Here is a 15,794-nt window from a genome sequence, read left to right on the forward strand (position 1 = left end):
AAAAAAAAAAAAAAAAAAAAGAAGCAGTAGGAACCTGGGTGTGTGGTTCGTGACTGTAATTCTAGCACATGGGAGGCAAAGGCGGGAGGATCACTGTAAATTCAGGGATGGCCTGGGCTAATAGTTTAAGGCAAGCCTGGGCTACAGTGTGAATTGTTTTAGAAAGAAAGGGAAGGAGGGAGAAAGGGAGGGAGGAAGTGAAAGGAAGAAGGAAGGGAAAAGAAAGAGAAGCTTCAGTGGAGGGTAGAATGGATGCCTTGCATAAGGGCATCCAGATGGAGGTTAATAAACTCTGATGATGCTTGAATAAAACATGTCTGCCTCATAAACTGCTTAATTGTGCTCCCAGCTCCTCCTTTATATCCCTGCCTGAGGTGAATGTTTGGGTGAGACAGCTCAATATTGATGGCACCCAGAAATGTATGAAGAAAGCTGTTTACTTAGAAAGGCAAGCTTTGTCAGTTACTGTCAGTGGAACAAAGGTCAGGACGTTGGACACATTACCTTTTCCACCATTCCCAGTGACTCAGCCTGTCTGTCCCTCTGCTGTAGAATGTGACTGTTTCTGAATCCCAGCAAGTGTTTTTGTTAATCTGTTTTCAGTAATTCTCTAACTTACCCCTGCCATTAAACAGAACAAAACCACAAAACCCTTAAAATGCTTTCTATCACTTCTATGGTAGTAGTATATAGTTTGTAAATTAAATACTTGGCTGTGTTCCTGTTATCTGGAGGAGGAAGGAGAGAGAGTGAGTGGTGGCTGCAGCCATGCTGTTCCCATGGCTGCTTTTGTGCCGCATCCAGGGGCTTGAGTTATTGCACCTGAGACCTTGGAGCTCCCGAAACATACAGTAGTTGTCTGGAAGAAAAACAGAAACACACTGACAGTTACCTGTTTTGAAATATGTATAATGTATAATAGAGTTCATAAATGTCTCATGTGTACATGAAAATGTATCCTTAGCAGTAGAAATGCAAAAGCCAATAACTGTATATCCTTAACCAGAGCCTCCGAATACAGAGAGCTGAGCTGACAGAGTCGAAGGGGAGAATAGTCAGGGCAGTAACAGCAGTGGGAAGCTTTAATATCCCACTTCCAGTGGTGAATAGAACAACTAGGCAAACAATCCTTAAGGAAATGTAAGACTTGGGCAACTCTGTAAATTAACTAGGCCCAACCAAGTCTGTAGAACACCCTAAAAACAGAACGTGCATCCTCTCCAGTGCAATGTTAGGTCATAAACATGGAAGGAATAAAATCACATAAGGTAGGTTCCATTGTGGTGCAATGAAATCATAACCAGCAACAGAAGGAAATTTGGTAAGTTTACAATCAGGTAAAAAAAAAAAAAAAACACTTTAAAATCCAGTGGGCCAAAGGGAGACTGAGAAATGCTTTGAGATAAATGAAAAGGAAACAACAACATACTAAACCCATACTATAGGTCATCATTGATTTTGTAGTTCCTATGAATTTACAGCTGTTAATGTACACAGTAGAAAAGACCTCAGATCAGTAACTTAGTACTCCATGTAAAGAACAAAGAAATATATTCATTAATCCGTTCATGCATGGCTCTGCGTTAGATCAGACATGCTAGGAGAAGGAGCAGAGGGGAATGAAATGGAGAGTAGGAAAAACTGTAGAAAAGATAAATGAACATCACTTTCTTGAAAAAAATCACAAAGCTGATGAACTTTACCTAGAGTGGCCAGAAAAAGAAGATTCAAATTACTGAAATCAGAAATGAAGTTGATACCATTATCAACTTGCAGAAATAAAGGAAATTATAAGAGAACTCTGAACACCTGTATATCAAGAAATCAGATAACCCAGATGAAAAACTGACACATCCCTTGAAAGCAACTAAATCGACATAAGAAGCAACGTCTGACGACTGGGTCCATAACAAGTGATGGAAAAACCCAAACCAGATAACACAGGCTGGTGTATTGCTTCACTTTTAAAGGAAAACGAACACAGATCCTTTAATTTGTTAAAAAGAGGAACAAATAACTCACAACTTATTCTATAAGACCCATATTGTGCCAGTAATAAAACCAAATAAAATATCACAAAATTACAGAATAGTATCCCCAATGAATACAGATGCGAAAGTTCTCAAAATTTTAGTAAACCAAACCTGTCAGCAAATGTGAAGGATTAGACATTGTAGGCAATTGGGATCTATTTTAGGAATTCAAGATAGATTGAATATACATATATCGGTCAATATAGAACACCATACACACACACACACACACACACAATGTCTCACTAGATGCAGAAAAACCATTGGGTAAAATCCAGCATCATAATAAACACACTAAACTTGATGGGGGCGGAGGGAGGAATTCCTGTTACTTACTAAATAAAAATGACCAAAAAACAAAAACAAAAACAAACAAACCCCCCCCCCCCAGAGCTGGTGAAGGCACAGTTGAGCCAGCCCCTAGGGTGTGGGAGCAGGAGAGCTGGCCCAGCCCCTCACAGGCTGCAGCCCTTGGGAGACTGGGGCCTGCATCCTGACTAGGCAGCCCAAGCAACTGACTCTGGAGGTGTGGGTGCTGTTGAACCCACCCTGAGGGCATGAGAGCATGAGAGCTGACCCTGCCACCTTCCTATGGCAGCTTTGGGTGGAATAGCTGGAGCAGTGCCAGAGTGCTTGCTCTGGGGGTTTGTATAAGGGAGAGCCAGCTCAGCTATCAGCCAGGCCCAGATCCTGGGCTCTGAATTGGCTCACCTCAAAATTTATATCATCTGCAAATGGTTGGGACTCATGAAAGGGCCGGTCCTGCTGTCCCAAAGCCGCAGGATCTCCATGACACCAGGCAATAAAAGGATAACCGGGAGGAGTCCGGATGAGGATTCAGTATTGATGGTGTCATAGAAGCCTTCAATCTCAGAACCAGACCAATGACTCATTGCAGTGAGCATTTGCAAGTGAAGCTGTGTGGACAGAGGGATAGACTGTGGGACACACTGTGACACACTACAGCTTCCACGATGAGATGTTTTCTACGCTTTGTTTTAGTTGTTTGTGTATATGTTGTATTTTGTGGGAATGCTGCAAGGGCAGAGAGTGGATATAAAGGGACAGGGAGATGAGTGGCTCTGGGGTGCATGATGGGAAACTCACAAAGAATCAATAAAAAGTTTTTGAAAAGTCCAGAGCAACAGAGAATTAACATCATACTTACTTTGGAGGACTGCGAGCTTCTCCATGGATGAGACCCTTGAGCCCACAATGCTGTTTCCACCATTCTTCAATATTGGGGCAGGATTCTAGTCAGAACGCAGTTAGACAAGACGATGAAGTGAAAGGCAGCCAAGCTTGGAAAGAGCAACACGACCTCATTTACAGATGTCATGACCTCATCGTGATGGCTGACTATATGTAAGGGATGTCAGATAGTTGGAAACACCTTGTTTTGGGGTGTGTTTGTGGGAGAGTGGAACATTTGGCCTGGGAGACTGAGTCAAGGTCATTCTCACTACGGAGAGTGGGTTCCCTGCATTCTACTGATGGTCTGCACCTAGCATGGCACAGGGGTAATTTGCTCTCTTGTGTGCTGGGATATGTCTTCTCCTGCCCTTGGCTGTAAGCTCGCTAGTTCAGAGGCCTCTGGGCTCTCGACTTGAAGCAAGTAGATCCTCCCCTTCCTCCCTCACCTCTAGTCTCAGCCTTCGGACTCAGTTGAATTACTGCTCTGGCTTTTCTGGTTCTCCAACACAGGAAGCATTATAAGTCTTTAAGATTTATTTTTTTCAATTGAGTGCGTGTGTGTGTATGTATATATGTATGTATGTATGTATGCATGTATCTATATATAGAGCTATGTGCACATGAGAACAGGTGTCCACAGAGTACAAAGGAATCAGATTCCTCTGCACATGGAGTTACAGGGGGTTGTGAGCCACCAAGCATGGGTTCTGGGAATCAAACTGTGTCCTCTGGAAGAGCAATACCTGTTCTTAACTGTTGAGCCATCTCTCTAGCACCCATCATGCAACTCTGTGTGCTCAGTATCACATGAACCAACTCCTATAATAAACATCGGTTTCACCTGGAGGATGCTAAGAGGCTTGTAATATAGAAAGCATAAAGAAAATTATATTAAAACCAAGCAATGAACACAGCAATACTGCAGGGTATGGAGGAGTAGTTAAATGCCTAAAAACTAGAAATGAACAATCCAAAAGTGAAATTAAGAATGTCACCTTATTCAAAACAGGATACAATATTAGAGAAAAACTTAGTCAAGGAAATGCATGATTTATGCACTGAAATACCATGAAAGATGATGAAGCAGTGGCCAGTCCAAAAAGAAAACCTGTGTAATTCCCTTAAATAAGTCCTACTGTACTGAGAGGGTCCTGAGGTGGAAGGGAAAGCATTAGGCAGAAATAATATGATATATAAACAAGTAAGTATGATGTGGCCTTAAAACAGCCTTATTCTGCCAGGCGTGGCGGCACACGCCTTTAATCCCAGCACTCGGGAGGCAGAGGCAGGTGGATTTCTGAGTTTAAGGCCAGCCTGGTCTACAAAGTGAGTTCCAGGACAGCCAAAAAAAACCAAACAAAAACAAAAAAAAAACAAAAAAAGACAGCCTTATTCTTTGGGCCAAATCCTTAAACAGTCCAGAGGTGTCTCTGACCAGTAACCCAGACAGAAGAAAGGCCTGACCTTTATAACCTTCTAGGGGTGGTGGGAAGTTCACATGGAGGAGCCATAAGTTGAGAGTTGTAGCACAGGACTGCCTAACAAAACATTGTTGAAAGAAACTAAAGACATTGAAATACTTATCATTTAAGATTTATTGATTATTATTAATAAGTACACAGTTGCTATCTTCAGACACACCAGAAAAGGGAGTCAGATCTCATTATGGGTGGTTGTGAGCCACCATGTGGTTTCTGGGATTTGAACTCAGGACCTTTGGAAGAGCAGTCCCACTGAGTCCATCTGAAATTCCAGCTTAGACAGACTGACCCTAAAATTCATATGGAAATTTCAAAACTTACTACTGTGCTAAACTAATTTATTAAAGATTTATTTTCCTTTATGCATATGGGTATTTTTCTTTCATGCATCGGTGTGTGTGTGTACCACATGCATGTCTGGTGTCACGAATCCTCTGGAACTGGAGTTACAGACAGTTGTGAGCTGCCATGTGGGCGCTGGGAATTAAACCCAGTGCTCCCTACTGATGAGCCACTTGTCTAGCCCCTACAGTGCTGCCTACCACGTTAAGGGCGGTACAGGAGTGAGAAGCTATGATAGCCCATAAACGTTCATTGAGAACAGATGGTCCTTTAACAAATGGTGCTGAGTCAAGCAGATGGACGTGGAATGAGATGGACTTGGATCCTTACCGTCCACCTCATTCAAAAAAAAAAATCTTGTGGGAAAGACCTAGATGTTAGTCACAAAGCTGAGGACAGTTAGAAGAAAACCTAATCACAAATTCGTGTAGTTTCAGATTTGACATCAAAGGAACCAAAGTAAAACTAGGTGAATTAGACATCGTTAAAATTTAATTTCTTGTTTGTTTTCCAAGACAAGGCCTTGCTGTCCTGGAACTCTGTATGTAGACCAGACTGTCTTCAAACTAAGAGATCCTCCTACCACTCCTACCTCTGGGGTTAAAGGTGCAACACCACATCCAGTAAATCTTTTTGTTGTTGTTTTGGTTTTTTTTGAGACAGGGTTTCTCTGTATAGCCCTGGCTGTCCTGGAACTCACTTTGTAGATCAGGCTGTCCTTGAACTCAGAAATCCGCCTGCCTCTGCCTCCTGAGTGCTGGGATTAAAGGCGTATGCCACCACTGCCTGGCCCAGCAAATCTTTTTGTTTTTGTTTTTTGAGACAGGGTTTCTCTGTGTANCCNTGGCTGTCCTGGAACTCANTNTGTAGACCAGGCTGGCCTCGAACTCAGAAATCCGCCTGCCTCTGCCTCCCAAGTGCTGGGATTAAAGGCGTGCGCCACCACGCCCGGCCTTGTCTTGTTGTTCTTAACAGATGAGCCACAGTAAAAATATGTGAGCAAAAATATGTGTGACTATAGACGAGATTCCTTCACGTGCCCCTCCCCCAAACCCAACAGTTTTTATTTGTTTAGTTTTACATAATTTTTCTTTGGTTAGCATGCAAAAGGAAGGGTTTTCTTGTGACATACACACACACACACATACACACACGCATGCACACACACACATGCACATTTTACTTTGTCCTTTTCCGTATCACCCTCTGCCCTCTTCCACCCTCCCTTCCCTTCCTTCCTGCTGTCCCCTTCCCTACGTCACATAGTTCCTCCTGCTTCATGATATACACTCCATCACCCTCTGTCGTTCCTCCTTCCCATTAGATAGCCTCCTCTCCTTTCATACTGTCCCACTTTTATGGTGTGTGTGTGTGTGTGTGTGTGTGTGTGTATTTAAGTATGCATTACAGATATGAGAAAAAGCACTATTTGTCTTCCTAAGTTTGGCTCATTCCATTTAACACAATGGTCTCCAGTTCCATCCATTTTCCTTAGAAAGTCATAATTTCATTTTTCTTTACAGCTAAATCGAATTCCGCTATGCAGACATACTACATTTCCTTTATTCATTTGTCTGTTAATGAGCATCTAGGCTGGATTCATTTCCTGGCTATTGTAATTCATGCAGCAACAAACAGATGTACAAAAATCTTTGTGGGTATGTGGACTTACAGTCCTTCAGGTGTACACTAGAGGCGGTATAGCTGGGCCACATTGCAGTACTGTTTTTAGATTAAACTTTAAAAATACTTAGTTATTTCATTTGATGGTAAGAATGTTTTGCCTCCATGTATGTTTGTGCACCACATGTGTGCCTGGTGTCCTCAGAGCTCAGGAGTGGGCACGGGATCCCCTGAAACTGTACTTATGAAGGCTGTAAGTCATCATGTAGGTGCTGAGAATCAAACCCAGGTCCTCTGTAAGAGCAAGTGCTTGTGACCATGGAGCTGTGCACCAGACTGCGTCCCCACCAGCAGTATATAAATATAAAGGTTTATGTTTCCTTACATAGTTCCAGCATTTGTTGTCTTTTTTTCTCCAGATGGTTTTTCTGTGTAGCCCTGTCTATCCTAGAACTCGTGCTGTAGACCAGGTTGGTCTCAAACTCCTAGAGATCCACCTGCCTCTGCCTCCCCAATGATGGAATTGAAGTTGTGCACCACCACTTCTTGGCCACAGTGCAGTTTTTATCCAAGTACAGTCATGAGAGAAAATAGACGTCCATCTCAGAAAGGCTTTAGGCTCCTGCCAGGTTTGGCTTGGGCTGGCTTTTCTGGGATTTAGAGCTGGGAGGAGACAAAGACACGCTAACACACACGGTGTGATTTGTTGTCAGTGGCCCTGTGCATCAGAAGGCTGACTGGGACAGCATCCATGCGAAGATATGCCAGCTGCTAATTCCTCTGCGCACCACCATGCCCTTCTACAACTCAGAGGAAGAGAGGCAGCATGGTCTGCAGCAGCTGCACAGTCGACAGGCGAGTCCCATAGCCGGTAATGGTGAAGGCGGGGCCCTGGTTCTGATGCTCCCAATCCCAGTGCCAGTCACTGGGTCATTCCTACGGTTTTACTGAACACCCACTGGACTGGTTTGCTTGGGTGGCCATAAGACGGAGTGGTACAAACAACAGACATTAATTTTCTCAACACTGCTGGGGACGGAAAGTCTAAGTCCAAGTTCACGCCTTCCCCCTCCTCTCTCATTCCATCCTTCCTTGTGCTCCCCCACCCTCCCTCCCTTGTCCTCCCCTCCCCTCCACTCCCTCCCTTGTCCTCCCCTCCCCTCCTCTCCCCTCCCTCCCTTGTCCTCCCCTCCCCACCTCTCCCCTCCCTCCCTTGTCCTCCCCCAGCCCTGTGCATCTTCTGGTGCACACGTATGCTTGAGTTGCAGGTGGATGCCAGAGGACAAGCTCAAGTGTCCTTCAGGAGCTATTCACCTTGGTTTTGACTTTTTTTTTAAAACAGGGTTTCTGACAGGGCTGGGCTTCACCAAGCAGGTTAGCCTAGATGGACACTGAGCCTATGGCTGCCCCCTCAGTGCTGGGAGAGCAAGTGTGCCCACCTTACCTAGCTTTTTTATGTGGTTTCTGGGTATTGAACTTGTTGCGTACAGTTTTTAAAAAAAACCCACTACCGCCTTTGCCCCAAGCTGCTGTGCTACCAGCCCGGGCCCTGCTTCCTTTTGTTCCACCTGGTTTAGCTCTGGGATCTAACACAACATGCCCTAACCAAGCTTCCTTTTGAATCCATGGATAAAAGATACAATTTGTTACCTTAACTTGGCTGCTAGACACAATTGCTGGGCACAAATATCTCCTGGCTATAAATGTGTGCCCTTACCAATCAATTTATTATCTCCATCTCTCCTTCGGCCCTAAATGCAGTGGCTTGTTCCAATTAGCCCCTGACAAACATCTTTGCCTCCCACCCCCATAGTGGAGGCTGCAGCCCCTAGCTCTTCCCAGGCCTACATGGTCCTCCAAAGTATGGCAGAAAAGCCCCTCCCCTCCTTCCCTGTGTCTCTTTTTTCTCTTGGGATCCAGAAGTCTCACTTGTACCTTCCCTGCCTTCTTTGTTGACAAATCAAGTACCAGTTAGTGAACTAGACCTTAGTATCAGAACCTCCCCTGACAGAACTTGGGTCCCCATTCACATGAGACCTTACTGACTTAAGCCATCTCTGGAAACCCAAATTTGGTCACTTCTCAGACCTCTCTTCCTGGATGATGGATGGCTACCTTTTTGCTGAGTCTTCATTGGGTCCTCCATGGTTGTACATGTCACTAGTATCTCTGTGCCTGTCCAGTTTCTTCTCATAAAGGTAGCAGTTAGGGCTGGTAGGGTGGCTCAGTGGGAAAGAGTTTGCTGCTGAACCTGACAACCTGAATTTGATCTCCAGAACCCACATGATCAAAGGAAAAAACTGACTTCCAGTTGTCCTCTGACCTCTATATATGCATTATGGCACATATGGACACACAAAAATGTAATTAAGATGCCAAACAGGTTAAATTAGAGTCTATGTGAATGGATCCATTTTAACATAACCACCTCTTTTGGATGGCATTTTATCCAAATTACCATCATATTCTGTGGGATTAGGGTTTAAAGCTTCACCACATGACTTTTTGTGAGACACTGTTCAGTCCATAGAATCCATGTGTCAAGTACTGTGATAAGACAGTAGAGGAATTTTAATCCAGTAAAATGGCTGCTCTGATAAGGGATCACATCCAAAGATATGATCTGGCTGGAATGCAGACATGCTATGTACCTTTAACCCCTCTGGCTGGAATATAGACATACGTTTAGTTCATACCTTTGACCCATCTGGCTGGAATACAGACCTGCCTTTAGTACACATCTTCAATCCCAAACAATGTTGTCTAATTGAAGGGCAGACAAAGTGATGAGTCAGAGAAAGATCTGACAGAACGAGTCGGAGATAGGATCTGTCCAACTCTCAGGAGAACAGATAGAAAGGCTACTTAAGAGCAGGGAGGGAGAGACAGTTCAGTTCAGTTCAGTTCAGTTCAGTTCAGTTCAGTTCAGTTCAGAGCAGTTAGTTTGGAGCAATTCAGAAGCAGTCTTTTCCAAGGAGAGCAATTCAGCCAGAAGCCAAGAGAAGCCAATTTGAATCAGTCAGCTTGGAGAGGCATTTGAGCTAGAACAGTTGAGTTGAACCAGCTAGCCAGAGTTCAGAAAGAGCTAGAAAAAGTAAGTTTATTCAGAAGTAAGTCTCAACAGCTGAAACAATCTCGGCCTAGGTTAGCAGACAGAGGCTGGAAGCTGAAGATTAGAATGTACAGAGGCTAGAAGCTTCCAGGTATAAGCCTAGGGATAGATAGAAACACTCTGGGCTCAACCTAAGCCATATATTCATAAAGCTTGGATATGGCTGTCAGCTCATTACTTTCTCTGAGGAAATAAAAGCCACCCCTTTGGCATACCTCTGTCTCCAAAAGTATTTACATCACGATTCATAACAGTAGCAAAATTACAGTTATAAAGTAGCAATGAAAGTAACTTTATGGTTGGGGGGGATCACCATAACATGGACTGTATTAAAGTGTTACAGAATTAGGAAGGTTGAGAACCACTGGCAAATTAAGATATTCAAAATATAAGTGAATAAAAAAGAATATATTAGGTTATAAACGCATTGTCTTGTGCCATCTATAGCTTTGCTAAATTAAAGTTTTATTAAAATTAGGCTGGGGATGTACATCAGTTGGTATGGGCTTGGCTAGCAGGCATCAAGCCCTAGGTTTGAGCTTTGGTATGGCATAAAACTGGGTACTGGCCCATGTTCACCCACATAGTGAATTTGAGGCTATCCTGGACTACATATGACCCTGTCTTTAAAGAGTAAAGAAATACAATGAAAAGAACTACAGGAATGCTGTGTGCTGTTCATCTGAGAGCTCAAGTCCAATACTCCTGTCTGCCAAGTTTTAAACTATAATGAAAGATGTCTGTTCCTGGACCTTGACCTCACTGTCCCAAGTTTGCATTTTTATCCACTACACCCCTGAAGCTCATATCCACCTAGTACAGGCAGGCTCACCAAGTCCCTTCAGCCAGACATTGGCTTTACCTCTGATTCCACCTTGCCTTTTGCCTACTGTCAGAATGCCTATTCTGCCTTCCACAGAAGCACCTGATTGAATTCTGCTACACCGTTGCCCAGAAATATCTTTTTGAAGGAAGACATGAAGATGCTGTCCCTGCTGCTTTGCACTCCCTTCGTTTCCGCATGAATGTGCACGGCCTGAGCTCAGTGGAGCTTGTGCCTGCTTACCTGCTCCTGGCTGAGGCCAGCCTTGGTGAGTGGAACCGACCTTAGACCCCTGGAGCCCGTTGAAGTGCTGTGTTGATCCTTGCCAGCGGCAACACACCCTTTGTGGAAGAGGGGGGTTGGGATGAAGGCTGGCATAGGGGGATGAAGGCTGGCATAGGGGCATGAAATGAAGGATATAGGCACAGCTGACAGAAATCCACTCAAGCTGGGTCTGGTGTCATTCACCTTTAATCCCAGCACTGGAGAGGCAGAGGAAGGAGGCCACCCTTGTCTACATAGAGAGTTCTAGGACAGCTAGGACTACATAGAGAGACTCTGTCACAAACAAAACAAAACAACAAAAAGAAATCCACTCAAGCTGACCTGGACAAGGGAAGAAATCAATTAGGTTGTTAGGGTGTCCATAGGGGGTTATAGGAAATTGACTGGGCTCTCAGTCTTTCTCCTGTGTCCCTTCTTTTCTCTCTTCTTTTTAAAGCACCCCTTACAAAATTCAGATATATCTAAAACACACTAGGTAGCTTAAGGGGCGACTTTGAACTTCTGATCCTCCTGCCCCCACCACTCTTCCTTCCAGTGCTGACATTTCAGGCCAAAACTACATTCCCAAGATATGTATTGTTGGTGATTGAAGCCAGGTCTTCATTCATGGTAGGCCAACCCTCTACCAACTCAGCTACACCCAGCCCTCTTTCTTGTCTCTGCTCCTCTGTATGTATCTACTTCAGTGTGCCTATCTGTAGACTAAATTTTAACATCTTCTCCTCACTGCAGGAGACAGTTATCCTCAGATATCAATCAGGTCTAGCTACATCTGCAAGTCCTCTGGATTCAAGTTGAGAAGCAGAAATGGCTTAGCATCTGATTTCCATTACAAATTCCCAGAAGACAGAATTTTGCTAACCTAGTTGGAATGTAGCATCTACCCTTGTTCCCTGGGGTCAAAGTAAGAAACAGGAACCTGCCACCCTAAGAGTGAGAGCACCCTAAGAGTGAGAGCACATGCTTAGCAGGCACCTGCCTGATGGCTGCTGCAGATGAGCATTCTGAGAAGAGTTCATACTCTTGAGCATCTACAGGGAGGGTCTTAGGCACCATATACATCTTACTAGCCACCATTCCGAATAGCATTCTTCAGGCTAGGGCTAGGGCTCAGCAGTAAAACACATTACCTAGCATATGTAGAGTCCTGGATTCCAGTCCCGCTTTGAAAATAAAAAGTGAGGTCAAGCTGTTGTTGGTATAAGTGCCCCATCCACGCCTTGCTGTCGAATGCAGAAGGGTCCCTGTGTCTGGAACTCTCTAGTGTACATTTCCCATCAAACTCCCCCTTTATAAGCACAGTGAAGCCTTTCATTCAGACTTCTCCAAAAATGTGTTTATAACCCCAAAGTTACAGAATCTGAAAGAGTCACAACTCAGAGACACATTTCTTCTCGTGTTGTTATTTGTTAAATCTTCTCTCTGAAATAGACTCAACTTTCCCTTGGCTCTTTTGACTTTCAGAGATCATTGGCCAATTTAAAAAATATACATTACAGGGCTGGTGAGATGGCTCAGCCGGTAAGAGCACCTGACTGCTCTTCCAAAGGTCCTGAGTTCAAATCCCAGCAACCACATGGTGTCTCACAACCATCCGCAACGAGATTTGACTCCCTCTTCTGGTGTGTCTGAAGACAGCTATAGTGTACTTACATATAATAAATAAATAAATCTTTAAAAAAAAAAAAAAAGAAATCCACCTGCCTCTGCCTCCAGAGTGCTGGGATTAAAGGCGTGTGCCACCATGCCCGGCTAGATATTTTAAAAATATATATATATACATTATTTTACATATCTGGGTATTTCACCTGCAGGTATGTTTGTCTATCATCCCTGTTCCTAGTACCCGAGAAAGCCAGAAGAGGGCACAAGATCCCTTGGAATTAGAGTTACAGATAGCCACGTGGTGCTGGGGCTTGAACCCTTTGGGACCCTTTGTACTACAATTCTTCAGCCTTGCCAATCATTATATAAAGCATCCTAGTTGAGTTTGTCTGCTGTTCCCTTGTTGGGGACAGGAATGTCTCAACCCATGCTATAAACGGACACAATTTCCCCATTACTGATGTTAATCCATAGGCAACACCAATCAGAATGTATTAGATGGAAAGTCCAGATGTAAGGTCTAGAGTGGAGGCAGGAAGGTAGGAGTTCAAGGCCATCTTCAGCTACAGTGTCTAGATACCATGCAGCTGAGCTCTGTTTAAAGATCATAGTTGGCTTTATTTGTAGTTCTAGAACCAGGCAGTGTCTCCTTCCACCAAGTAGGAGATGTGCTCCCAAATCCTCACCCCACACTGTTACTACAGCAGTGCCATCAGCTTCTCTGTCATGAATCACGATAATTCTCATTTTTGTTTTATGAGGTGGTACTTTGGAGTCGTGTAAACATCCCATTTTTACCAAACTCTCAATGTATTCATTCATTTATAGCCATTTATTGTGAGTCCTGGTTCCCTGTTTTAGTTCCTGGGTTTTTAGCCCACTACCTAAGTAAATACATAATATATAAATAAAAGTTAAAATCCTAGTGTATCTCTCTCTCTCTCTCTTGTATATATCGGTGGAAAGAAAGAATTCACAATCTATAAGTTCATCCTTTTTAGGTACAATGTAATATAATCAGAAGGTTATATATTCAAAAGGTTGTATAACTCACTACTATTCAATTTCAGAACACTCCATCAGCTTTAAAAATCCATATAATTGTTCGTAGTTACCCTTTGTTTATTTGTTTTGTTTTGTTTTGTTTTAGAGACAGGGTTTCTCTGTGTAGCCCTGGCTGTCCTGGAACTAACTCTGTAGACCAGGCTGGCCTCAAACTCTGAAATCCACCTGCCTCTGCCTCCCAAGTGCTGGGATTAAACGCGTGCGCCACCACACCCGGCTGGCAATAGTCTCTTTATGACTAATCACAGTTCACTCATGAGCATCAGTTATGGATGGATTGCTATGAACATTCATGAGCAACTTTGGGCACCAATAAATATTTGTATCAGTGAATAAACCAATGTATGATATAACCCATATGTCATCATATACGCTTTAGTTAAAATATGAATTACTAGTTATTTGTTTATTTATTTATTTATTTATGGGTTTTTGAGATAGGGTATCTCTACAGAGCCTGAGCCGTACTGAAACTCCAGGAAATCCTCCTGCTCTGCTCCCTGAGTGCTGGAATTAAAGGCATGCACCACCACACCCGGCTTATACCTCTTTTATAACTGACTTTTGGCAGGTCTGGGCCGGATAGTGCAGGCTGAAGAATATCTATCCCAAGCCCAATGGACAGTCCTCAAGTCAACTGACTGTAGTAACGCCACCCACTCTTTACTGCATCGGAACCTGGGCCTTCTCTATATAGCCAAGAAGAACCTCGATGAAGCCCGGTACCATCTGGCTAATGATGTGAGCAAGCTCACTTAAGACACCTGGGTATTTCCAAGAACGGCTCTGTTTAGTGTTTCTCTTAGCTGAGCGTTTCTCTAACACTTACTGCTTATGCTGGCCATTTTGGGAGCAGCAGCAAGAACTCAGCTCTAATGACCCCAGTTCAAGCCTTTCTACTTCCTAGCTATGCACATGTGGCCAGGCCCCATCTCCCCCCTCCCCCACCCAGATGTCTGAGGCTAATCTGGAGAGACAGAACTGCACAGTGCTAAGGGAAGAAGGGTTGTGCTTCTGCTTCCTGCTAGTTCTTTAACCTTTTTCATCACATGTAAGACACAAATCATAAACCGGTCCCAACCACATCAGTGCATTGCAGAGATTAATAATAGAAGATTGTACACATTGGACTTTGTGGCTATTTGTTAAAATAATATTAATGTCTCTTCCTCAGAGTGTGGTTATTAAATTTAAATGAGCCAGATCTATAAGAAAGCACTTACAATCTATAAACCTGTACAAATGTGAGATGCGGGAGTCAGATGAGCTGTTCTTCTCCAGTTAGGGAGTTCCTAGTCGAATTTTGGGGCTGGAAAATAGTACCAGACAGAGTTCCTGCACCTGACCCGGATTAGGCTGGGTCATATTGCGTTCCCATGGGCCCTTTCTATAGTCTCTATGCTCACCTCTCCTCCAAGCATCCTTCCCTCCCTCTGGCTGCTTGCCTCTGAGCTTGCCTTAGACTTCCCTGTACCTCAGGACCATCTTGTGTGTAGCTCTCCGTCCTGGGAGGCTGCCCTCCAGGGCTGTCCTGGATGCCATCATGCCATTGCTGTCTGGCTTTACTAAGGACTGAAGAGTGGAAGGTACAGCAGGAGGGTGGAGTTACAGTTCTGGTGCACAGTCAGCTTTCCTCTTTGGATACAGCTCCTGTCTAGTGGCCACAGCTCCAGCTCTGGCTGTTCTGTTACCTGTGCTGTCATCTCTGGTTTTCTGAGATACAGGGATGGCAATAATTCATTGCCATTGCTGTTCTTGGTGCTCTGTTGGCCCTCTTGCTTTTGTGGCTTCCACATCTCCAGTTACTCTTCCATTAAGTGACTTCAGGCAGCCCTATGTCATCTGTTTCTGTCTAAGCCCTGAGCCTGAGCCAATACCTTTTTTTTTTTTTTTTTTTTTAAAGAGAGAGGGTCTTACTTATTACATAGTCCCAGCTGTCCTGGAATTTAATATGTTGACCAAGTTGGCCTTGAACTCAGAGATCTGCCTGTCTCTGCCTCCTGGATGCTAGGCTTAAAAGTATGTGCCACTGTAGGGCCTCCTCTCGGGGACCCCCTCAGGGCACGGGAGTCAGGGTGTCCCAAAGAAACACGAGAGACCTTCTTGTTGCAAAAGCATGAGGCAGTTTAATGGCGGAGCTCCGGGCCGATACTTATCTCACACAGGAGACAGAGGAATTGACCATGAGGCTCAAAAGATAGTTTTTTTTTTGTTGTTTTTTTTTTTTTTTT

General features: G+C 44.0%; 1 protein-coding gene across 1 annotated transcript in view; it reads left to right on the plus strand.

Annotated features, from left to right (window-relative positions):
- Zmynd12 (zinc finger MYND-type containing 12) overlaps positions 1-15,794 on the plus strand; it is a 30,215-nt gene that overhangs the window by 3,837 nt on the left and 10,584 nt on the right. Inside the window, exons 2-4 of the mRNA XM_021200852.1 lie at positions 7,387-7,528; positions 10,705-10,876; positions 14,135-14,304. Of these exons, the coding sequence (XP_021056511.1) occupies positions 7,387-7,528; positions 10,705-10,876; positions 14,135-14,304 (484 nt within the window). The remainder of the gene's footprint in view (positions 1-7,386; positions 7,529-10,704; positions 10,877-14,134; positions 14,305-15,794) is intronic.

Source organism: Mus pahari, chromosome 6 (assembly GCF_900095145.1).
Source record: "Mus pahari chromosome 6, PAHARI_EIJ_v1.1, whole genome shotgun sequence".
NCBI classification, from domain to species: domain Eukaryota; kingdom Metazoa; phylum Chordata; class Mammalia; order Rodentia; family Muridae; genus Mus; species Mus pahari.